Source organism: Typha latifolia, chromosome 9 (genome assembly GCF_019914945.1).
Source record: "Typha latifolia isolate L0001 chromosome 9, TyphaL0001v2, whole genome shotgun sequence".
NCBI lineage: Eukaryota > Viridiplantae > Streptophyta > Magnoliopsida > Poales > Typhaceae > Typha > Typha latifolia.
The window spans coordinates 1,161,247-1,183,857 of NC_133094.1; the positions used below are offsets into that span (position 1 = coordinate 1,161,247).

General features: G+C 38.5%; 3 protein-coding genes across 9 annotated transcripts; all 3 read left to right on the plus strand.

The window, feature by feature from the left end:
* Window positions 1-1,048: 1,048 nt before the first annotated feature.
* Window positions 1,049-8,954, plus strand: LOC140795548 (plasma membrane ATPase-like). Its single transcript, XM_073148186.1, has 16 exons — window positions 1,049-1,300; window positions 4,046-4,165; window positions 4,258-4,494; window positions 4,584-5,345; window positions 5,558-5,680; window positions 5,773-5,877; window positions 5,963-6,107; window positions 6,194-6,358; window positions 6,427-6,665; window positions 6,748-6,780; window positions 6,864-6,945; window positions 7,051-7,211; window positions 7,374-7,547; window positions 7,974-8,156; window positions 8,256-8,437; window positions 8,552-8,954. The coding sequence occupies exons 1-16, from the start codon at window positions 1,244-1,246 to the stop codon at window positions 8,646-8,648; spliced, it is 2,865 nt and encodes a 954-aa protein (XP_073004287.1). The 5' UTR covers window positions 1,049-1,243; the 3' UTR covers window positions 8,649-8,954.
* Window positions 8,955-9,599: 645 nt separating this feature from the next.
* LOC140795549 (putative glucose-6-phosphate 1-epimerase) lies at window positions 9,600-17,856 on the plus strand. 7 transcript variants are annotated; one of them, XM_073148193.1, is made up of 9 exons: window positions 11,109-11,325; window positions 14,953-15,027; window positions 15,308-15,364; window positions 15,453-15,613; window positions 15,774-15,914; window positions 16,355-16,457; window positions 16,544-16,643; window positions 16,825-17,061; window positions 17,512-17,856. In XM_073148193.1, exons 1-8 carry the CDS (start codon window positions 11,245-11,247, stop codon window positions 17,034-17,036), a joined length of 930 nt encoding a protein of 309 aa, XP_073004294.1. In that variant the 5' UTR covers window positions 11,109-11,244; the 3' UTR covers window positions 17,037-17,061; window positions 17,512-17,856. The 7 variants fall into 7 exon arrangements, with proteins under 7 accessions (XP_073004290.1, XP_073004288.1, XP_073004289.1 ...); XM_073148191.1 differs by lacking the exon at window positions 11,109-11,325 and adding an exon at window positions 13,488-13,723; XM_073148189.1 differs by lacking the exons at window positions 14,953-15,027; window positions 15,308-15,364; window positions 15,453-15,613; ... (3 more) ...; window positions 16,825-17,061; window positions 17,512-17,856 and adding exons at window positions 9,600-10,615; window positions 10,830-10,981; window positions 11,491-11,581 and having other exon boundaries at window positions 11,086-11,325.
* A 1,089-nt stretch (window positions 17,857-18,945) lies between these two features.
* On the plus strand, window positions 18,946-21,529 carry LOC140794626 (uncharacterized). The gene is made up of 2 exons (XM_073146728.1): window positions 18,946-19,250; window positions 19,393-21,529. The coding sequence occupies exon 2, from the start codon at window positions 19,802-19,804 to the stop codon at window positions 21,056-21,058; it is 1,257 nt and encodes a 418-aa protein (XP_073002829.1). The 5' UTR covers window positions 18,946-19,250; window positions 19,393-19,801; the 3' UTR covers window positions 21,059-21,529.
* The last annotated feature ends 1,082 nt before the right edge of the window (window positions 21,530-22,611 follow it).

Below are 22,611 nucleotides of genomic sequence, written 5' to 3' on the forward strand. Positions count from 1 at the left end.
TTAGAAAGTGAGAGAAGAAAATAATTACTTTAAGAAACCTTTTTATTTTTATATTTTGTTATAAAAAATAAACTAAAAAAGTAATTTTTTATCTATCGAAATAATTTTTTTTTTACAGTCATTTTATAAACTCCACTTTTTAGCATACAATCTTACATATTTATTGCAATTAAAAATATTGTTATGCTAGTATATTAAATGTACTTCTACAAGATCAAAACTATATTCTTAAGTTAGGGATCCTTGTCTTTTAGTAAGGTAGGTGTTTTCCTAAAAGAATGGCTTAGATGGTTAGATCTCCCCTCTCTTCCCTAGCCAACTTTTATTCTCCTTTTATTATCTGATTCTGTTCTACCTACACTTTCTTTCGGTTTGTTATAGGGAGACGGAAGAATGAATAAAGTGCTTTCGAGATTACTTTGCATGATACTCCAACATTGTACATGAATGAAACTCCTATGCTATGTGAAACACTAATGTTAAAAGCTTAATCCATATATCATCAACTGATAGTGTTTAAATAATTGAAGGAGCTCATATTGTATAAGTGTTCTCTAGTTTAAATTCCTACATCACCAGTTTGATATTGTTAAGAGAAGTACTACTTCTCTGAAAAATAATAGCTGAATCAATCTGCTACCTACCAAATTGAATATAATTCTCTGAAGTCCTTCATTTCAAAGAGGATGGGAATCATTAAAATCAACTTGAATAATGTGGATAGTAGACGTAAACAATTAGCGTGAGTTTCTTTAATGTTTAGTCTCATATATCGAATCACTTGTGTTATAATAAAAATAAATAAATAAGTTAATTATAATCCTAGTCATCAACATTTCTTTTGGGGGGACCTTTTAAATGACCAGTCATGAATGAGAAAAAGAAAAGAAAGGAAAGCAATTCTCATGCAGCACGGGTGCGCGTCTCAAAGGAAGCCCCTGCGGGAGCGACCGACACGTCATACAGTCTACCGGCTACTCCCAGTGGGCCCCGCCGCCTAACGCACGGGCGCCTCGGTATAAAACCGCCTCTCCACTTGTAGTCCTCCATCGCTCTCCTCCGCCTCATTCTGTTCTCTCGAGACCGTCAAGAGAGAAGAGAGAGAGAGAGAGAGATCGAGAGAGGACTCGGAGATTCTTCTTCTCTTTACTGGGCTTGATCTCTTCGTCTTCTTCTTCTTCTTCTAGGGTTTTCTCTACTTTTTTAGGGTTCGGTTTGCTCATCTCGGCGACGGCGAGAAGAGATGGGCGGCGAGAAGGCGATCAGCCTCGAGGAGATCAAGAATGAGGCTGTTGATCTGGTGAGAAATGTCAGCCTTAACTTTTTCCGATCCTTTTTTCGAATTTTTCAAGTGATTTCTGTGTTAGTATTTCCTACATCATATTCCCCGTTTTCGTTTCTCTTTGTTCGAATCACAAGACTAGAATGATCCCGTTCCATAAAATGCCGGATTTAATCACTTCCTCTTTTTCATGCATTATTTTTGCTAAGTTTTCCTTTTGTTTGGAGTAATCGGATCTCGGTCATTCGTGTGCTATACAAATAAGGGAAGCAACGAGAAAAAGAAAACTTTACTTTTATAAGAAAAGAAATTCCCGTCTTTCTGTAGAATAATTCATCTGAAAGGTTACTCTCTCTCTCTCTCTCTCTCTCTCTCTCTCTCTCTCTCTCTCGTATTTTTACTATTATTCTTCTTTTTCTAGATTTAAAAAGTTACCATTTCGAGATTGCGAGTACATCCGTTGTACTCATCCGTCCGGTAAACGTCCTCTGCCCCACTCCTTCCTCGAGATTCAGAAAACAATTTACAATTGCGAGAAAAAATCTTTAAAAATTTCATTATTCTGCAAGCCGACAGAATATTTGGAGGATGGCCCTTGCTTATCCGCCCGATTAGCATCGGACGGTGATAGGGCCGACGGTAGCTGCCTAGTGGGCCGTGAAATTGCGGGCTTTTCGGATGGCTCCGATTGGATAAATTTTAGTGAGAACGGAAGTCATATGATGTTGGCTTCTTCTCCTTGTCGTCTCGTGAACCGTTCTTTTCCCACGGGGGGTCCATGGAATCGATACTGGCTTTTGACCTTTTACTCTCCGCGACAAGAAAAAAAAGACGAAAGAAAGATTTTTCTGCACAACTTTGACACTCTCAATTATTTAGAATTATCAAGTAAATTATGTTGTTAATCTGCTGTTTTGTTTTTGATAAAAAAATGTGGACATGACTTAGTTTATTGACGAAAATTTCTTCTTCAATCTCATATCTGCTTCCTATTTTTCTCAAATTTTAATCTTAAACATAAATCTCGCCGTCACTGCCACCAGACCATTTATCACAGTCACCCCTCTTCGTTATGCCATAGACTATAGACCCTTGCTGTTGTTTTCTCTTTTCTTCAATCCTCCGTCTTTTTCTCCTCTCAAAATTTAGAACTAAATGTATCCCATTCTGATTTTATTCTAAAATTTACTATATAATATTAAGCAATATGATAAATCTATTTTTTGTAATATAAAATAGAAATAAATAAATATTGTTTTTTATAAAAAAATTAAAAAAATGTTTTTTAAGTGGACTTATAACACACTGTATACAGTGACGCCTTACTTATCTTTCATTTAAGGTGTAACTTAGAATTTTATTTTTGCGTTGCTAGTTAGCATACTTTTTTGACGTTTCTATACAAGAACCATACTCTTTTAATCTAATTAAAAATAAAATATACAAGAAGAGAGAAAAATCTAAGGAAGAGAAATATAAAATGCTCTGATGTTGTGTTTGGAGGCCTTTAAACTCTAAACCCTTATAACTCACATATTAATTCAGTCCATCAATAAAAAAAAATATTGTGACCGCTTCAAAAGCTATTAAGGTTCTATAACGTTTGTGATTTAAATATCTTAAATTGTTTTACATTTTTTAATTGATAATAGTAAATATTTTTAATCTTCTTTTTTTTTCTTATTTTTTCCTTAACATTTTTTTCTAAGTGTCATATTAAATTCATTTAAGAACCCAAAAAAGGAAAAGGAATTGAAAACACAATCATTATAAAATTTTAATAGTTTTCAAAGTGATCAGCTTATTTTTCTTCTCTTAGATTGTTGTTTTAAAAAAAAAAACCTTCAAAGGACCTAATTAGCAATATACAAAAGGAAAGTGGCTACGAGATTTACTTTGAGGAAATATAAGTAGATAGTCTTGCACAGATAGTGTCACTATTTATTTAGAGCAGCTACACTTCTACATGTCTCACAGGCTAAAATTTTTAACTTTAATATAATATTTGTACTAAGTACTGTTTATTTTTTATTTTTCTTAAACACAAAAAATTATGTTTACTTGCATAAATTTTATATGCTAAATTTACAGCACCACTATCACATCATCTTCTAAACCATCGTGTTCTTAATGGTTCTCGATGGCAATGAACAATTTGTCATTAGAGTAAGTACTTTTATGGTATGTGAAAGGTTTATTTCAACATATTACTTCAGCGAAATGTGAATTCTTTTGGGGTTATAAAAAATTATTTATTATTTTCTGTTAACGCCGTAAGGAGATTTGATGAGAATAATTAAGGAGTTTCAAGATGTAGATAAAAATAATTAAAAAAAACAGTCAGTGAAGGTGAAAATAACCTATAATTAAGGGTTAGGGTAATTAAGTCAAAAAGTTTAGTACGTACGAAAACTAGCAGTAATATGAAAAGTATTTTTCTTAATTTTTTGACTACCACATCATTTGCCAGAAGAAAAAAAAGGAGAGAGCTTTTCGTTTCTTCTTCACGTCAAATTTTACAGGGGGAAGAAAAAACTAATGTTCAGTTCGATAACGAATTTTCACTACTTACAAATCAAAAAGTAAAAGGAACAAGTTTAAAAAAAAAACACTCTCTGGTTTTTCGATGAAATTTAACAGTACTACTGAGTTAAACTATTGTAGTTGTGTTATATGCAAATTTCCATTTCTCGAAACGGGAAGTTGATATAATCATTTTGGTAACCGCCTAGCCTGATCGGAGTTTTGTCTTTTTGCTCCCAGGAACGAATTCCAATGGAGGAGGTATTCGAGCAGCTGAAATGTACCATCGAAGGTCTCTCGTCGGAGGAAGGAGCCAATCGGCTTCAAATCTTCGGGCCCAACAAGCTCGAAGAGAAGAAGGTACTTTTCGAGACCAGACTCTTACATATCTTCTTCTTTTCCTTCTCTTCGTTAACCCTTGCGTTAACGAGTTGTTGAGGTGTTAAATATAGGAGAGCAAAATTCTCAAGTTCTTGGGCTTTATGTGGAACCCCCTCTCGTGGGTCATGGAAATGGCTGCCATTATGGCGATTGCATTGGCTAATGGAGATGGGAAGCCCCCAGACTGGCAAGACTTTGTTGGCATTGTTGTACTTCTTTTTATAAACTCTACCATCAGTTTTGTAGAAGAGAATAATGCCGGTAATGCTGCTGCTGCTCTTATGGCTGGTCTCGCACCTAAAACAAAGGTTGGTTTGAATTGGTTCGGAAATTTAGTCGTAGTTCAATCTTGTTGCTACGTCCTCTCTGCTTATGCATACTGTGGTGATAATTGCAGGTGCTGAGAGATGGCCAATGGACTGAACAGGACGCAGCAATTTTGGTTCCTGGAGATATCATCAGTATCAAACTAGGAGATATCGTCCCTGCCGATGCCCGACTTCTTGATGGAGATCCTTTAAAGATAGACCAATCTGCCTTGACTGGAGAATCCCTCCCTGTAACAAAGAATCCAGGAGACGAAGTCTTCTCTGGCTCCACCTGCAAACAAGGTGAGATTGAGGCTGTTGTCATTGCCACAGGTGTTCACACTTTCTTCGGCAAGGCAGCCCATCTTGTCGATAGCACAAACCAAGTTGGGCACTTCCAGAAGGTTCTTACCGCCATCGGTAATTTCTGCATCTGCTCCATTGCTGTCGGAATTGTCGTCGAGATCATTGTCATGTACCCGATCCAACACCGGAAGTATAGAGATGGAATTGACAATCTGCTGGTCCTCTTGATTGGAGGAATACCAATTGCTATGCCTACTGTACTCTCAGTGACTATGGCTATTGGTTCACACAGGCTATCCCAGCAAGGTGCAATTACTAAGAGAATGACTGCCATAGAGGAAATGGCTGGAATGGATGTTCTATGCAGTGACAAGACTGGGACACTGACCCTTAACAAACTAAGTATCGACAAAAACCTGATTGAAGTTTTCGCCAAGGGTGTGGATAAGGAGCATGTGATACTGTTGGCAGCTAGAGCATCAAGAATTGAGAATCAGGATGCTATCGACGCTGCCATGGTTGGAATGCTTGCAGACCCAAAAGAGGTATTTGAGATCTCTGTTTGTCCAAGATTGTGCATGCGCATATATCTATGATCTGATACCATGTTAGTTTACATATTTATATCTATATTTTAACATTTTTTTTAATATTTTTAGGCTTGAAACTTTTTGATAGGCTAAATAAGTGAATTTTACTTAATGCAAGGAGCCTTAGTTTTCCCTTTTTTTCATTATATTTTGTATGTGTTATGTAGGCAAGAGCTGGCATTACGGAGGTACATTTTCTTCCTTTCAACCCAGTTGACAAGAGAACTGCTCTTACCTACATTGATGCTGAAGGAAAGTGGCATCGTGTGAGCAAAGGTGCTCCTGAGCAGGTATCTTTTACCAAATCTTTGCTGAATTACTTTTTCTATCTCAATCTAGATCACTAAGATCTGCCTAACTAGTTTATTTTTTCTTGTCTTAGATTTTGAACCTCTGTAACTGTAAAGAAGATGTGAGGAATAAGGTTCATGCTGTAATTGATAAGTTTGCTGAACGTGGCCTTCGTTCCCTGGCTGTTGCTAGACAGGTTTGCCGTTCATGGTTCTTCCAATTTCTTTTGTTCTGAATAATGGCATTGCATCATTCAATTATTCTTTCAACTTGTGCCACAGGAAGTTCCAGAAAAGTCCAAGGAGAGTCCAGGGAGCCCATGGCAATTTGTAGGTTTGTTGCCTCTCTTCGATCCCCCAAGGCATGATAGTGCAGAAACCATCCGTAGGGCTCTTAACCTTGGTGTGAATGTGAAAATGATAACTGGTAAAAAATTTGAACTATTCTCTTTCTCTTCACTGAATAAATACTACCCTAACAGGATCTTAATTTAAGAGTGTTGCTCAATTCAGGTGATCAACTTGCCATTGCTAAGGAGACTGGCAGAAGGCTTGGAATGGGAACAAACATGTATCCATCATCCTCATTGCTTGGCCAACATAAGGATGCATCTATTGCCGCACTTCCTGTGGACGAGTTGATTGAGAAGGCCGACGGGTTTGCTGGAGTATTTCCAGGTGAATTTGATCAATACATGTTCTAAAAATGCAATCTTTTTTCTGAAATACTTTTCTCTGTGGAGCAGAACACAAGTACGAAATTGTGAAGAGATTGCAGGAGATGAAACACATATGTGGAATGACGGGAGATGGAGTGAATGATGCTCCTGCTTTAAAGAAGGCCGATATTGGAATTGCCGTTGCTGATGCCACAGATGCAGCTAGAAGTGCTTCTGACATTGTCCTTACTGAGCCTGGGCTTAGCGTCATCATCAGTGCTGTTCTTACCAGCAGAGCCATTTTCCAGAGGATGAAGAACTACACAGTAAGTATTTTATCTAGCCGTTATTAGTCTGGCTTTCTTCTGTTGTTCCTGACATCCCTTTTCTTTTTTATTTCTCTCTTAGATTTATGCAGTCTCCATCACCATCCGTATAGTTGTAAGTGCTTAGTTATGACTTATGAATCTTCGAATCTTCATTTATGAATAGTACTGTCCATTTATGCTTTTCTGTATCTGTAGCTTGGGTTCATGCTTATTGCACTTATATGGAAGTTCGACTTCTCACCCTTCATGGTTTTGATCATTGCCATTTTAAATGACGGTGGGTTGTCAAAATCTTGGTCTAATTTTTAGTTATTGTCATGTCCATTACTTTCGTATCTGGTGTTAAGACTGATTTCCTTTCTTCTCTGATTTTCTAATTCAGGAACCATAATGACAATCTCAAAGGATCGAGTGAAGCCATCTCCAATGCCTGACAGTTGGAAGTTGAAAGAGATTTTTGCAACTGGAATAGTTTTTGGTAGTTATTTAGCCCTAATGACTGTCATATTTTTCTGGGCCATGAGAGATACTGATTTTTTCTCGGTAGGCATTTTACTTTATCCCTTCTGTGCATTGAGTTCTGATTAGTTGTCAGAGAGATGGTCCTCTTTGCAGTTATTGGTGATTATGGACTTCCCAGTGCCCTTAGTCTTTAATATTTTCCTAGAATTAATTGCAGCTTAATATTTTCTTATGCCTTTGCAGGATAAATTTAATGTTAGATCATTGAGGCATAACAATGATGAAATGATGGCTGCTCTATACCTGCAAGTTAGCATTGTCAGTCAGGCTCTTATCTTTGTCACTCGATCACGCAGCTGGTGCTTTGTCGAACGCCCTGGGCTTCTCTTAGTCAGTGCATTTATCATTGCTCAGCTTGTAAGGTCCTCTTTCCTTAGCTCTATATATCGGAATATGTTTTTTCTGTTCAGGTGCCTATGTTTAATTTTTGAGCGTCAAGATGGAAGGATAACCATCAAGACCACATGTAAAGTTGCTGGCAGTAACTACTCAGGATTGAGAATCTATTAAAATTGCACCTCAGGCATTTCTTTTGTTGAACATACTTTGAGATGTCGGACTAGGGAGCTTGAGGTAGTGCTGCAATGCGAAAACCATGCCCATTATCATGGATAAATTTGGTTGGGCAGATTGACAGAGGAATCCATGATCCCAAATCATCATCTCCTTCATACCTTATCGAATAGGAATTCCTAGTCTTACCATCTGATTAGGAATGCAGTCATGGTCTGGTTTTGATGACTCTTATGATCATCTACATTGGTTGATGCATTTATTTCGCAGGTTGCAACTGTTATAGCTGTATATGCTGACTGGGCCTTTGCACGAATTAAAGGTATAGGATGGGGATGGGCTGGGGCTATCTGGCTTTATAGTATAGTCTTCTTCTTCCCTCTTGACTTGTTCAAATTTGCTATCCGCTATGCGTTAAGTGGAAAGGCCTGGGATAACCTCCTGGAAAATAAGGTAGAGTATTCTCATTATCCAATGTGACCTTATACTAGACGATTCCTCATTCCTTGTCTCAACTCTGTACACTCTTGTCCTTGCTTCATAAAATTACAGACCGCCTTCACTACCAAGAAAGACTATGGCAGAGAAGAAAGGGAAGCTCAATGGGCTATGGCTCAGAGAACCCTTCATGGACTCCAACCGCCTGAAACAGCTAACCTCTTTGCTGAGAAAAGCAGTTACAGAGAACTTTCAGAGATTGCTGAGCAGGCTAAAAGGCGAGCGGAGGTCGCAAGGTAATCTATCATGAAAACTTTCTTCATATCTAAGTAATTTAGATACTGATAATTAAATATACAATATCACTACTTTCTCAACTGAATAATTTCAACCTTTTTACTAATCTGCAGGCTCCGTGAGCTGCACACTTTGAAGGGTCATGTGGAATCAGTTGTAAAGCTGAAAGGGCTGGACATTGATACCATCCAGCAGCATTACACAGTATAATATCCATAATTCTCTGGATGAGATATTCTTAATTATTGGTGGATGATGAGAAGGATAACCCTCTACTGGTTTCTATTTAGTTTAGAGCCCTTTAGGCCTGCATTATGCCTTAATCCTTGCAACTCCTGTTTCCCTTAAGCTTCTTTCTTTTACCATTGAGCTCTGTGGGAATGGACATCTATCTCTTTTGCTAGATACTTAAAATTCTGCTTCCCTTTGCTCCTTCCTTTTTTTCCATTGAGCTCTGGGGATTGTTGCTGTTATGTTACTCTAATTAGTAACTACCTATCATTTTGTTTCCTTCAAGCTTCTTTCTTTTTTCCACTAGACGGGATGAAGCACTTATATGATGATGCCCAGCTGATCTAGTTGAGCTACGAGTGTTCATTCGAGTCCTAACTCGAGCCCGATCTGGCCAGGTCAGGCTCTACGGGCTAAATGAACACTTCTCAATCCGAAAATTATTCTCTTTTCGCTTCCATCCTGGATTGACAATTGCTTTACATATGGGTGCAGACGTTACATGGGTTCGGTAGCAACTATACAAGCTTATTTGATGCAAATGAAGTAGATACTCTATCTAAAGCTGTCCACTTCCAGATGACTCTTTTTACTACTACTACTACTACTGCATCAGCTTCACATTTAGAGAGATCGATGGCCATAACAGCACTCATAATTCCAGAATTAAGGTATCACACAAGTTAGTCATAAACAACCTTTTATACAAACTACTTTTTTTAAAATATAAAATACTTATCTTACTACTACTACAACTACAACTACTAGTCCGCATAGTAAAGTAATAATACAAGCATGTGGTCACGCTATTGTGCGGGCAGTGAGAAGTACAAAGTCGAGAATTAGCTGGTAGAGGCATTCCATTTAGAAACTCCATCTCTATTTTAAGTCCACATCTCCATTCAATGAAGACGTACTTGAGGGGAATTAGGCGTCGGGATCACTTCCTTCCTATCATTTAATATTAATATACAAGGGGAAGAAGAGTTGAGGGTAAACTCACCATTGGGTAGGCCCATCCGAGCTTATAAATAGGCTACATCGTACACCCATCACCATCAACCCAACTGACATTGGATTGCATGCAAAAAGCCAAAAGATTGCACAAACGAGAGATTATCCAACCATTAATCCAAACTCTCTCCATCATTTATTAATTAACAATCTCTCTCTCTCTCTCTCTCTACAACAAAAGCACCAAAGACACTATTTACCCATAGGGAGAGAGAAAGCTCCAAGTCTATGCCTAGCTTTCACTTTCCCACCACTCCCTCCAAAGGAGGAAGCTTTTTGGACTTCCTTTCCCCCAGCCAGCAGCAGCAGTGATAACTAGCACGCAAACTCCTCTCTCCTTCTTCGTCCTCCTCCTTTGATGGGAAGATGATGATGAATAGATCAAACGAGTGCGATGAGTCCTCCTATGTCCCCTCTAATTCCATGATGTCCCTTTCTGGCTTAGTAGAAGAAGGTGACATCCAAAGGAATCATCTTTGGGATTGGGAGACCACCACCTCCTCCTCCCATAACCCCAATACCACCATGCCATTAATCTTCCCCAATGTCAACTTCCAAGATTGCCCTTCTCCTCTTCTCCCCATCACCGCCACCAACTACTACCCCTTGTACTCCCCCCAACTACTCCAACAAGACTACCCCTCCGGCCCAATCAAGAACGAGGACCTCGGCCTCAACCTAGGCCGTCGGACTTACTTCTCGGCGGGCGACGCCATCGCCATCGACCGGCTGCTCGCCAAGTCCCGCGTGGCTTGCCCGATGAACCACCACCGCCCGCCACGGTGCCAGGCGGAGGGGTGCAAGGCCGACCTCTCCGGCGCGAAGCACTACCACCGCCGGCACAAGGTGTGCGAGTTCCACTCCAAGGCCGCCGTCGTCGTCGTCGCCGCTGCCGGGGGATTGCAGCAGAGGTTCTGCCAGCAATGCAGCAGGTACCACCACTTTGCCCTGATTCTACGCCAGTAGATTTTAATTCACTCATCCTCATTCCTCCACATAGAGCTTACTATATTAATGTACATTACTTGCCAAAAATAAAATATAAAAAAGATCCTTCGCTAATAGTATTACTATGGGCGCAATCGAGATATATTTTCCATGATCCTTCATTATCTTGTCCATTCTTTTCCTTTTCTTCTTATGTAGGTTCCATTTGCTATCAGAGTTTGATGAGTCCAAGAGGAGTTGCAGAAAACGTTTGGCTGATCACAACCGGAGAAGAAGGAAGCCTCAATCCTCAGACAACTGCAAGGAGAAGAGCAAACAAGCTCCAAAAATATACACCACCAAAAGCACTAGTAATGAGCTAAAAGTTGTATTACTTTCTTTGCTACTATCCTATTCTTTTTTGTACTCTTCTTATATATACTACTCTCTTTGTTATTTTATTGTACATGAGCAGCAGCAGCAACTTCTACAGCCAGTGATTACCAGAAGAAGACAACCCATTTGAGGAGTCTGCCAGCTTTATGTCTGAATGCAAGTATGAGCTCTGAATGCCAAGGAGTACCATTCTTCTTCTCCTCTTCATTATCCAGTGGTCTCTTGTGCTCCAGCTCCAATGAAGGATCCATGTACTCTACTGGAGGTGGATCAGAACACAACCACAACAACAGCAGCAATCTCAATCTCCTCCATCTGGGTCAGTACTACTAGCTCTCTTCCAGTATTGTTTGAGGTGAAACTCTTTGTTCTGTTAGTTGGATGAGGGATGGCTTGTATGTATCAGTCCTTTTTCTTTTGTGGTCTCTTTCTCTTTCTTTCCTGCTTGCCCATTTAGTGGGACTAATGTTTTCTTCTTTTTCAGAACAACCAGTGCATTATACAGGATCATATTTTGGAATTTTGTGGCTCTAGCTAGCATCTTTCTTCTTTGGAATATATTCTTTTTAAAACAATTTTATGCATTATAGATACACATACAGATATGTATGCAGGAAGGAAAGAATTGTTACCAAATTGAAAAGTATGTATTTTGATAACCAGAATGTCACCTATGAGCTATCTCAACTTAGATGTTCACATACAGCTATATACATTTTAAATTATATATATATATAAATATCTCAGCACTTTTCTTGATATAAGCTAGACAATCAGATTAAATATCAGAAAATTTTATTAAGTATCAACTCCATCATTCACATTATTTCTAAGAAATATGTTAAGTAATTATTTTGACAATAATGAAAAATTACTCCACTATAAATCCATTTGGAAGCATGTGGAGATATTGTTACTGCTACCACATAGTATGGTGGTGTACGGAACACAGGGAGGGTTGTCTCAACTGTTGGTACGACCCACACTGACACCCGTACATGCCTCTCAGCTCTGCCACCTCTTTTTTAGGGGTCACGTTAGCCTTGCAGCCTATCCTACTGCTTCACTGTCCTTGCGACGGCATCCGAGCCGTTCGATCTCCTGCCTGATGGCCCAGCTTGCCACGTGGACCGCCGCGATCTCATCCTGCGACTCGCTCCAGATTGGTTGGGATGCGGTGTGACCTCGATTGTATAGTAAAAGTTAGAATGCGGTTGGGGGAGGCGACAGGACGGTCAGAGGCGGTTAAGATAACAAATCTTGTAGTCAAAGCTGTGAACCGAGTTTGACCAGAAGGAGCGTCTCCGTAATTAAGGAAACAACTGGGGTTGTTTTTGGATAATTCACTTAATTCGAACCCACCGTCATAAGTTGGGCCTCATTCTTGGGCCGGGCTAGTTTGGGCCGTCCATTGTAGAAGTACCTCGTGATTAGTGCTGCTCAACTTTTTATTTTTGTTCTGTTTTGTTTCCAGAAGGTTAATTACACTTTAATTTGGCTTGAACCATGCCTAACACGTCTATTAGTACTGACCAATTTTGATCTATATTTTATGAGCATGACTTTACGGTGTTTGATTACTCAGAAGTAGAAAAACGTGATAATATTTTAAAAGATTATTATCTTAATAGTGTTTGAATGAAAAAAACTTTTAGAAAATTATCATATATACATATATATATATATTCTACTTTGTTGTGCAGCCAAACCTAATTGTCGTCACAATGGAACAGCTTATCCTATCAATCACCCCCTCGTACAGTTGAACATCTACGCCTTTCGGCGCAGGGCCCGCCTCCCTTTTAAGTTCCACGCACCAATCATGGATAAGGCCCATTTAATCAACGGTCGTTATTCACAGGCCCACGGCGTAAGATCTCCGCCGTACGTTTGTAGGGCTTCTCATCTTGGATGCCGTCCAAAGCTCGCTCGCTTTTTGTATGGGTATTATTTGGTGGGCCTTTTTAAATTGAGCATCCAAAGCTAAGGCTCGTCTCAGTCTCTTTACCAATCTATGGGTTTTATTTTTTCAGTATATATATATATATATTATTTATTTAGAAAACTTATAATAAAATACCCTACATTATGTCTTTATTGTGATTCAAGTCCCTCCTTTTGTACTTACGAGTTAAATAACTGAAAATAATCTTAATATCCTTTAGTTAAAAAGGGAATATAATTTAGGAATCAAATATGAGTATTTATAATAAAAAGAAAATATAGGGTGTTTTTTATAAAAAAATTTAATTTGTTATTTTAATACCTGGTCTAAGAATGTTTTGGGTACTTAACTTTTCTAACTACCCCATAAATTATTATTATTATTATTATTATTATTATTATTATTATTATTATTATTATTATTTTGCTTAATACGCACAGGCAGGCGACGAGTCCGCTTCCGAATTCCGACCCCAGAGACCGCATCGTAACGGCCCGTGTCTTGGAGCTCTATAAATACGCGAGAGAACCTCGGCGTCACAGTTTGTTTCCTTTTCCTTTGTTTTCCCTCATTTCCTCCTTTCGTCGTCTTCCCCACTTTGGTTCCAAGCTCTGTTAGCGAGCGAGAGGGGAGGAAGGTTAGGGTTAGGGTTTCTCTGGGGTTATATGGGATTGCGGCGATGGCGGAGAGGAAGCCGTCCGTGGAGCTCCGCAAGGGCGTCAACGGCCTCGACAAGTTCGTGTTGAAGGAGGTCAGGGGCAGCTCCGTCGAGGTCCGCTTCCTTCTCCCCTGGATCTGTTTCTCAATGTAATGACCTCCGTTCCGCTTTTAATCTATATCTTGCTTCAGTTTTATCACGTCTCGGTTCCGTAGAGCCGGATTCTTTCGCAGATTCCTAGATTTGGTGTCTCGTGAGTTTCTTGATCTGATTATCTGATTAAATGCGTCGAATTGGTATAGAAACTCCTGTCATTTCTGTGATCAAGAGCTTCTTGATTCTTGAGTGGCTATGGTTCTTTGACTGGATAATCCTCTCTAGGGTTTCTAAATTTGGATAATTCTTTGATCTTGTTCTCTTTTATGCAGGTAATTGTTTGGTAGGGTAATTATTTCAGTGTTATGATGTCTGGATGTGATCTTTTGAATGTCTGTTACTTGGATCCCCCGGTGAAATTGTTAGAAGAGGAGACACTTGTTGGTTGTTTATCTTCTTGTGGCATGCATTTCTTAGAGGAAAATGCAGTATATGGAGTTAAAATCTTTGCATTATATTAGGTTAGTAAGATAGAGTTGATCTTAAGCTTGTAATGTTTACCATATCTGCAAGCTCAATTCAAATATAGGGTTTTGGTAGTTACCCTTCTGACATGCGAGTTAAGCTTTAATATGTAGGAATATAAGGAGAAAGAAAAGAAGCCTATGAAATCATTTCATTCAGAGGAACAATGTACAAGTATAATAATGGTCTGGCGAGAAACCTCATTACACTTGTTTCTTAGCTGAATATCTCGTAATGTAGTGATAATTTCTACCTGTTATGTCTTATAAACACGGGATTGAATGAACATACACTATAATATCTGGTTTAATGAGTTGTCTGCTGCCGAGTGCTGCCTTCTTTATTTTTTCTCTTTTTTGTATGTTTCTCAAGTCTCTCATATCGAAAGAACACAACTCATGTATCTGAAATTGATGGTTGTTTGCTTAATCCTGTGCATGTCAACTGTAAATTTTCATGGATAACTGTTACATGATAGTTAAATGGATGTAGATAGAGTATTATGTGTCTCTCTTTCTCATAATTTTGCATTAGCGCTTGGGTTCTTCAGCCTCTCATTTTGCATTAGTGTCACTTATGATTTTCTTTTTTACTGTTGTTGTCCAAAGGACTGGTTGGTGAGAATTGACTTTGTTTTCTGCTATAAAATAAAGCAGTCATCTTTCTTGTAAACTTAAAATGGGAAAGCAATTGCCAGTTATGTCTTTTTTTCCTTCTGCCAGGTGTATTTGTATGGAGGTCAAGTAACCTCCTGGAAAAATGATCATGGGGAGGAGCTGCTTTTTGTCAGTAGTAAGGTACATATTTTTTTTTTCCCCATGTGATCTTATGTTTGTACATGTATTCTGCAGATCTCATTTATAGATATAACTCAAGATACTTTTGTCACCAATTGTACTTTTTTTTTCACATGTAGATTATGTTGACCTAAGCGATTTTGTTCCTTACGGATTGTGTATTTGTTCAAAAATGTTTAGGCATTTTCTTGTTGGATGTTTCTTGCATTATTTGTGCTAAGCTTTTGTCTCATTCACATCAAAACGATGTCTAATTTTCTATACTTTTCTCCCTTTGTAGGCTACTTTTAAACCCTCAAGGGCAATCCGTGGGGGTATACCAATATGCTTTCCTCAAGTATGCATCTTAAAATATATGAATTTATGTCCAATTATCTTAACGAATCTTGTCTATCTTGAAAGCAAAAGTCCCTCAATAAATGCAGTTTGGAACCCTTGGAAATCTTGAACAACATGGGTTTGCGAGGAACCGGTTTTGGAGTGTTGACAATAATCCGCCACCTTTTCCATCAAGCGCTTCTAGTAAGACTTTTGTTGACTTGATCCTGAAGCCAACGGAAGAAGATTTCAAGATTTGGCCTCATAGGTCTGTTTTCTTGTGAATGAATTCTAAGGCCTGTTTTTCTTTGTGCTTCTAGCAAGCTTTCAGATATATTCGTTTAAGAGAATATTTGCTGCACTTTGTCATTTCATATCTTAAGTCCTTCCTCTGGGCTGAATTTGTTATTAATTCGATTTGGTTGCAGTTTCGAATTTCGCTTAAGAGTTGCTCTTGGACCTGGAGGAGATTTGATGCTCACGTCCCGCATAAGAAACACCAACACTGATGGAAGACCATTCTCATTTACTTTCGCATATCATACATACTTTTCTGTCTCAGATATCAGGTCAGTGATGAGCCTGCTAGCAATTTGTTATTTGTGGCTTGATAAATTTTCTCTTCAAGAAACTGTAAGAGAAGTATGGAGAACTACGTGGTAGACAAGGTTCACGTCATTGAAGTAGATTAATGTATGTTTGCTTTGAGACTGATACATAGTACTTTTGGAGTTGGAAGATTTTCTTCTAAATTGGTACTTCTAAGCTGGTGATTACTAGAGTATGTGATAGCAGAGAGAATGTAACATGTTCTGGTCCCTCTGTAACTTTTGTTTCAAACTTTGGACACACCATTTCTTATTCAATAACATAGCAATGAAGGTGCATATTCAAAACCAAGTGATGTTTATGAATCACTAGAATACTTATTTTATGCAAACCTGATATTTCAATAATCACGAAATAAGCTTTCTGCTCTTTTGGACCTCAGTGGCTAGTTATATTGCAGTGAAGTGCGAGTTGAAGGACTGGAGACATTGGACTACCTTGACAATATGAAGGGGAAGGAGCGCTTTACTGAGCAAGGAGATGCAATTGTATTTGAATCTGAAGTAAGGAAATTAATTCGGTGGGATATGATTAAAAATTTAAAATTATTCGTTGATTACCAATTAATACAAACTTGTTGACTGTAAAGGTTGATAAAGTATATCTGAGCACACCGACCAAGATTGCAGTTATTGACCATGAAAAGAAAAGAACATTTGTCTTGCGGAAAGATGGACTCCCTGACGCTGGTGAGCTTGATGACCTAGTATAATAGCAAAACTAGGGTTAAATAAACTTGCCATTTGCAACAGGGAAGGTTGTGACTGTTATGCGGGAGACATCGATTTTAGTCATGCTTAAATAAACATGTTCATCTTCTGTGCCGGCATATGATTGTGATCTTCTGCTCTCCTTATTTGTCCCCTGTAGTTGTATGGAATCCATGGGACAAGAAGGCCAAGGCCATGTCAGATTTTGGGGATGAAGAGTATAAGCATATGCTCTGTGTGGAAGCTGCAGCTATCGAGAAGCCCATTACTCTGAAGCCTGGTGAAGAATGGAGAGGAAAGCAGGAGCTATCTGCTGTGCCTTCCAGTTACTGTAGTGGGCAGTTAGATCCTCAAAAGGTTCTTGAGGGTTGAGTGTTAATTGGTGCATCCTGTACAGGTAAACTGGACATTTCTTTGTTGACATAACTTATTTTGATTCTGCTCACCTTTGTTATATGATATTCTCTGGCTGAAAAGCTTCGAACTAAGTGCTCATGATGAGATACTTTAGCTTATCGTTTGAAGTATTCAAAGTTGAAAGCCATCAGTTTGTCAAACAATTAACAAATCTGTTGTTTGTATAATGAGATTGTTGCATCGAGGGAAAATTGGCTTTTTATGTATTCGATGTTTGTCACTGAATTAGGGATTGTTTGAAATCTTGTAAGATCCTTCTTCTCATCCTTCAAGTGTGTGGGTGATGATACTGTAGAGTGCCCTTCTAGAATAGAATTTAAGAGATACTATATAGTAAGGTGCTTATCGAGTCGCATACTCTTATTCTGATTTTTATGTCCAATTTGTCTTTCTGATCTGCAAAACTCGCTGGTGACTTGTCTTTTTGCAGGCCCAACCAGTGCGCAGTATAGAATTGGTGTTAGACCAGTCATCGATGGTCTCTCAACTTGTCATTCTCAATTTTCATCACCCCTACCCTGTTTGTATGTAGAAGCAGATTGTCAGTAGAATAATAGCATGCTATGTTCCTATGTGGTTCATACATATGAATTGTCATCTGGAACTTGGGGTCACCTCCTGCTTTTATCTTGTTTCTTTTTTGTAGCAATATTTTGTCATAAGACTGAAGTCCCTGAGGAAGAGAAGTAAAGGTCTCTACTGGCCTTTGTAATCCATCTGTGGGTTTTTGTGACTTCTCGGTTAACCCCTTTCAAAGTGTTGTGTTTCCAATTTATCAGTGCCTCTATCAATCTCTTGTTGATGTTGGGATTGATACAGAGATACCTGGATCTTGCCTTGTTTCACTCTGCTGTCTGCATAATTGCTTGATACCAGTGATATCTTTGTAATCCTTGCGAGTTATAATTTAGGCTACCACTAATACTGCTACATACACTTAATTTTTGCATTTCAGTTATATTTAGATTTTGTCAACAAAAAAGAAGAAGCCTGCAGGTCTGACTATTTTAATATTTTTGTGAGAGAAGTTAAAAACTTAAAACGGTTTTTAAGTTAAAATGACCCGCAATTTATTGAGTACGTACTCCATAAAAGTTGGAACTTTATTGCTTACAATACTAACTCCATAGGACAATGGCGAAACAAATTAGAGAAGTACGCAGGTCAAACCAAGCGTAGCTTGAATTCTGCTACTTACGTACTGTTATAATAATATCATATATAAATTCCTTAATTATATCCGTTGCCTATTGGAACATTTTAACAGATCCTTTCTGTTTTCGGTTTTCCCCGTGTACTTAACAGTCGTTACTTGGGACTAAAAGTCTTTTGCTTTCCTAACCACGCGATTCTTCTTGGTTATGTTTTTCTTGGAGAAAAGAGAGAGGAGGTAAAAGATTTTTGTATCACAAGAGAACCAACCGCAAGGGCGAATATTTTAATGTAAGTCAACATCCCTCTATAATATTTGCTTTGATCCAGTCCAAATAATGCGTCATCCCCTCCAATTCCTTCCATATCTACTGAAATTTACTTTTATTTATTTTTTAATCATGATAATTATACTAATTATGTTTACTATAATCTTGATTAATAAATGCACTATCCTATGGTAATTTCCATCTTAAACTTCATTTATTACTTTTATGTTAGACTCAAGTCAGAAGTTAGCTTACCTAACTGATATTGTCTCTCCTGATTTGATAGTGAATCAAACGTCTTAATTTCTCTTATCCTCAAACCTTGTTAATCTAAAATATATGCATATGATATAAATCCTAATAGATATAAAAAGAAAAAGAAAAAATGTAATTAAAAAATACAATTAATTTCCACAAAGAGAGAGAGAAGGGTGGAGCCAAAAGAGGGAGGGAGAGAGAGCGAAAAGTATTTTATTTTATTTTTATTTTTCTTGCTCTGCCGCGATCGGCAGAGAGAGAAAGAAAGAGCAATCCAATCCAATTCCAGGAGAACGAGATTGGGATTGGGAGAACGAAGTAAGCGAAGATAGAGAGAACGCGTAGAGCCAAAACCCCACGAGAAGCGAAGAGCAAAGAAGACGAGATAGAGAGAGAGAATTCGAGCTCTCTCTCTCTCTCTCTCTCTCTCTCCCTCTATCTCGGTGATGCGCCTCGAATCGAGCTCTCCACCCACTTTGAACTCCCAAAGGTTAGCTTCAGCCGTCCTTCCTCTCTTATCCTTCCCAAAGTTCAAGTATTTTCCTTGTTTCTGCTCCTCTCTCGCTTTAGCCATCTCCAACCCGATCTCTGGCAACCCACTTATAACTCCGACGTGATCCGTTTCGTTTCAGTTGATTGTTGATCCCAATAGCTTGGAACTAATCGCGGAGCGATTCCCTGTGACCAATTTGTCAAAAAAGGCGGGAGCTTTTTGGATTTCGTCGTCTCTCTTTGAATTGGGTAGTGCTCGACTTAGGGTTTAAATTCTACCAAGATTGGGTTCGTTGATATTCGAGCGTGGGCCGACATTTCCCGAATTGGGTCTTCTCCGTTAGTGTTGGTTTAGGTTATTATGTCTCAAAGATGAGATCTTTTGGCTGCATTGTTCTTGTCCTGCAGTTGGGAATATATTTGAAAGACTTTCTTTTTGGGAACAGGGAAAGGTAATTTTAGTTTGAAAGAGGAAGTAGATTCGAAGATGGTCAGAAGAACCCTAATTCTGTTGGTCTGGTGAATTGTGTGGCTGTTATGCAATAAGAGATGCCAACGCCATCGCTGCCACAGCACAGTCGGATTAACCTTCGCGATTTGAAGTCACGGATTGTTGTGAAGCTTGGCCCGGAGCGTGCACAGAGGTACTTCAATTATTTGAATCAGCTATTGGCACAGAAGGTTAGCAAGCCGGAGTTTAACAAGCATTGTCTTTTGGTCCTTGGGCGTGAAAACATCCCCTTGCACAACCAGCTTGTGTGCTCAATCCTTAGAAATGTCTTCCTCGGAAAAGCCCCTAATGAACTGGTTCATGAGAAATCATCCGCCAAGAATTTCTTACCTGTTGGTAAGACAACTTCTCAAGGAGATATTGGGTCTAATCAGGGAGCAGGATCGGTTCCCTTGTCTACTACTCGGTCCAATGGTGACATCTTACTGTCATCCCCTCGCAAAATCAGATCAGGCACCCGTGACCGAAGGATTAAAGATCACCCGAGTACTCTTGTACCAAACAGGTGGGCTGATTTTATGGGAAACCAAGATTTGATACCCTCTGGAGCAGCTATTAAGCAGAATGGCACTCTGGGTCCTTGCGATCTGAAGAGATCATTGCAGCATCATCAAGATGGATTTGCAGAACCTCCACCAAAGAGACAACGGATGGAAAACTTTGTGTTGCAGGATCAGGCTTCCGTTCAGAGCAAGAGCCCATTTGAATTGGCTGTTGCCGAAGATGTGGAAGAGGTTGAACAAAGTTATGAGTTGTATTCTCCAAGAAGTCCTCTTCGGGCTCCTCTTGGGATCCCCTTTTGTCCTGCCAGTGTAGGTGGTCCACGTAGATCCTCACCATTTCTAACTTGTGGGAGCACTAACAATTTTGACAGTGGTGAGCTATGTCATACTGAGGTTTTAAGGGAAAGGATGGAGAAAATAGCAGAAGCACAGAACATGGGAGGAGTGTCAATGGACTGTGCTAATTTGTTGAATAATGGACTAGATGCTTACCTGAAGCGGCTGGTTAGGTCATGCATTGATCTGGTAGGTGCAAGGACAGGACACCAATTTATGAAGTATCCACTCCACAGTCAGCAACCTAAAGTAAAGACTCTCAATGGAGTTTGGCAAAGAAACTATATGTATATAAATAATTGTCATGGATCTTCAGATGGTACTTACGAGTTGAAAAACCCAACTTCACTATCTTTACAGGACTTTAGGGTAGCAATGGAGCTGAATCCGCAACAACTTGGTGAAGACTGGCCATTGATACTTGAGAAAGTTTCCTTCCGTTTATTTGACAAATAAAGCAGGTCCAAATTAACCTTTCTTTAATCTACATATGTGGTTGTGTAGCCCTCAAAGACCTTGGGGCATGCCCTATTTTGGGTCAATAATGACGAGACTAAACCAAGTTAACAGCTCTACCCTCATCAGGGATTAACAGAAAAAAAAGGTTTCCTGAGAAATTTCTCTGTTGGCATGAATAAGATCTGTTATTTATATCAGTCTATCCAAAGAGATTCTTTTAGCGAAAAAAATCCCCTAATTCCAGCACTTGTTGTATGTGCCAGCATCCGCTAGGGGACATCTTCCTTCCATGGCAGCTGGAGATCTTGTGATATCTTATTACAGAACATGGGAGGAAATCAGTTTTGCAGGAATACTGATATGTAACTTAGTATAGGTATAATAATGTCAGTAGGACTTATGGGTTGGATTTATGTATTATCAACTCATAGCTGCTTTAATAGATTTGGTTGTGATAGCTTCTTATCATTTCATGATTTGTTATTACAATTTGATTTGGGCATCTGATTAACCTAATATCTGACAATATGTATGTCGGAAATCTGTTATATAGATGTGTTTCAAAATGTCAAATTTGATAGTCATTTATAGACACGAGAATTGATGGTCATGAATGTTCTTGTTGGCTCGTTGTTCATGTGCTCTACAGTCTTACGTTTTATATGTTTCAAAAAAAGAGTATTTCTTTATTGGGAATATCATAGATTTGTGGCGCCTTCTCATTATTTTGTCCTGGATTCCAATTTATTTTGTATTTGCAGTAAATCTAACATTTAGTAGTTGAAAGACTTTCTAAGTTTGGATTTGATTTTTTGTCATATTGTATGTCTTTAACTTATTCAGGAAACAAATTATTGTCACTTGCACTAATGCAGTGCATAAAATGTTGTGTGAAATTGTGAATAAATAGTATAAGAACAAATTTTAGGGAAAATGAGTATCATTTACTATCCTTTTTTTCTGATTTGTATGATTAGCCAGCCATCAATTTTCTGCTTTTCATAAGAACGAACTATTTCTTTAGATCACTGATGAAAACTTTACTGTACCTACAGTGTCAGCAGCAATTCATAATTTTGCATTTCCTAGATGTACACTTATTGCTTATTTTTTGGACTTCAGATTATAGTGTATCAATACTTCTGTTTAATTGCCAAAGGGGAAGAAGATCCACTTATAAAAAGAAGATAGGATCCTTGCAACCTAGTTGCCAAGCTATAAATAGACTGACTTTAATTTTGAACTGTTTGAAGTGTAACAATTTTGAAGGATGCTATTTTTTCAAGAAGATCCTGTCTCTTTCTTATTTACCATAGTTGGAGAAATGTTCTATTTGGATCAAAGTAAACTGTCTTTGACATGTCATACAGAGGTGAAAAGATTGGTTACACTGAACTAGCTTATCCTGAGAATTGAATTTTTTATTTCAGAGGAGTTCATGGACATTTTAAATTTATACTCATGCCATTTGATGATATATTTCTTTCTCCAGCTATTGTTTTATCGACATATACTATATATACACTACGACAAAGATAGACTCTGTCTAT

Bases quoted from the DNA above. Each gene is read 5' to 3' on its own strand.
- LOC140795548 (XM_073148186.1), top strand. From the start codon at position 1,244: ATGGGCGGCGAGAAGGCGATCAGCCTCGAGGAGATCAAGAATGAGGCT. The intron at 4,166-4,257 runs GTACTTTTCGAG...TGTTAAATATAG, and splicing joins ACAAGCTCGAAGAGAAGAAG to GAGAGCAAAATTCTCAAGTT. The intron at 5,878-5,962 runs GTTTGCCGTTCA...CTTGTGCCACAG, and splicing joins CCCTGGCTGTTGCTAGACAG to GAAGTTCCAGAAAAGTCCAA.
- LOC140795549 (XM_073148187.1), top strand. From the start codon at position 10,050: ATGATGATGAATAGATCAAACGAGTGCGATGAGTCCTCCTATGTCCCC. The intron at 10,616-10,829 runs GTACCACCACTT...CTTCTTATGTAG, and splicing joins TTCTGCCAGCAATGCAGCAG to GTTCCATTTGCTATCAGAGT. The intron at 11,326-12,709 runs GTCAGTACTACT...TTTGTTGTGCAG, and splicing joins TCTCAATCTCCTCCATCTGG to CCAAACCTAATTGTCGTCAC.
- LOC140794626 (XM_073146728.1), top strand. From the start codon at position 19,802: ATGCCAACGCCATCGCTGCCACAGCACAGTCGGATTAACCTTCGCGAT.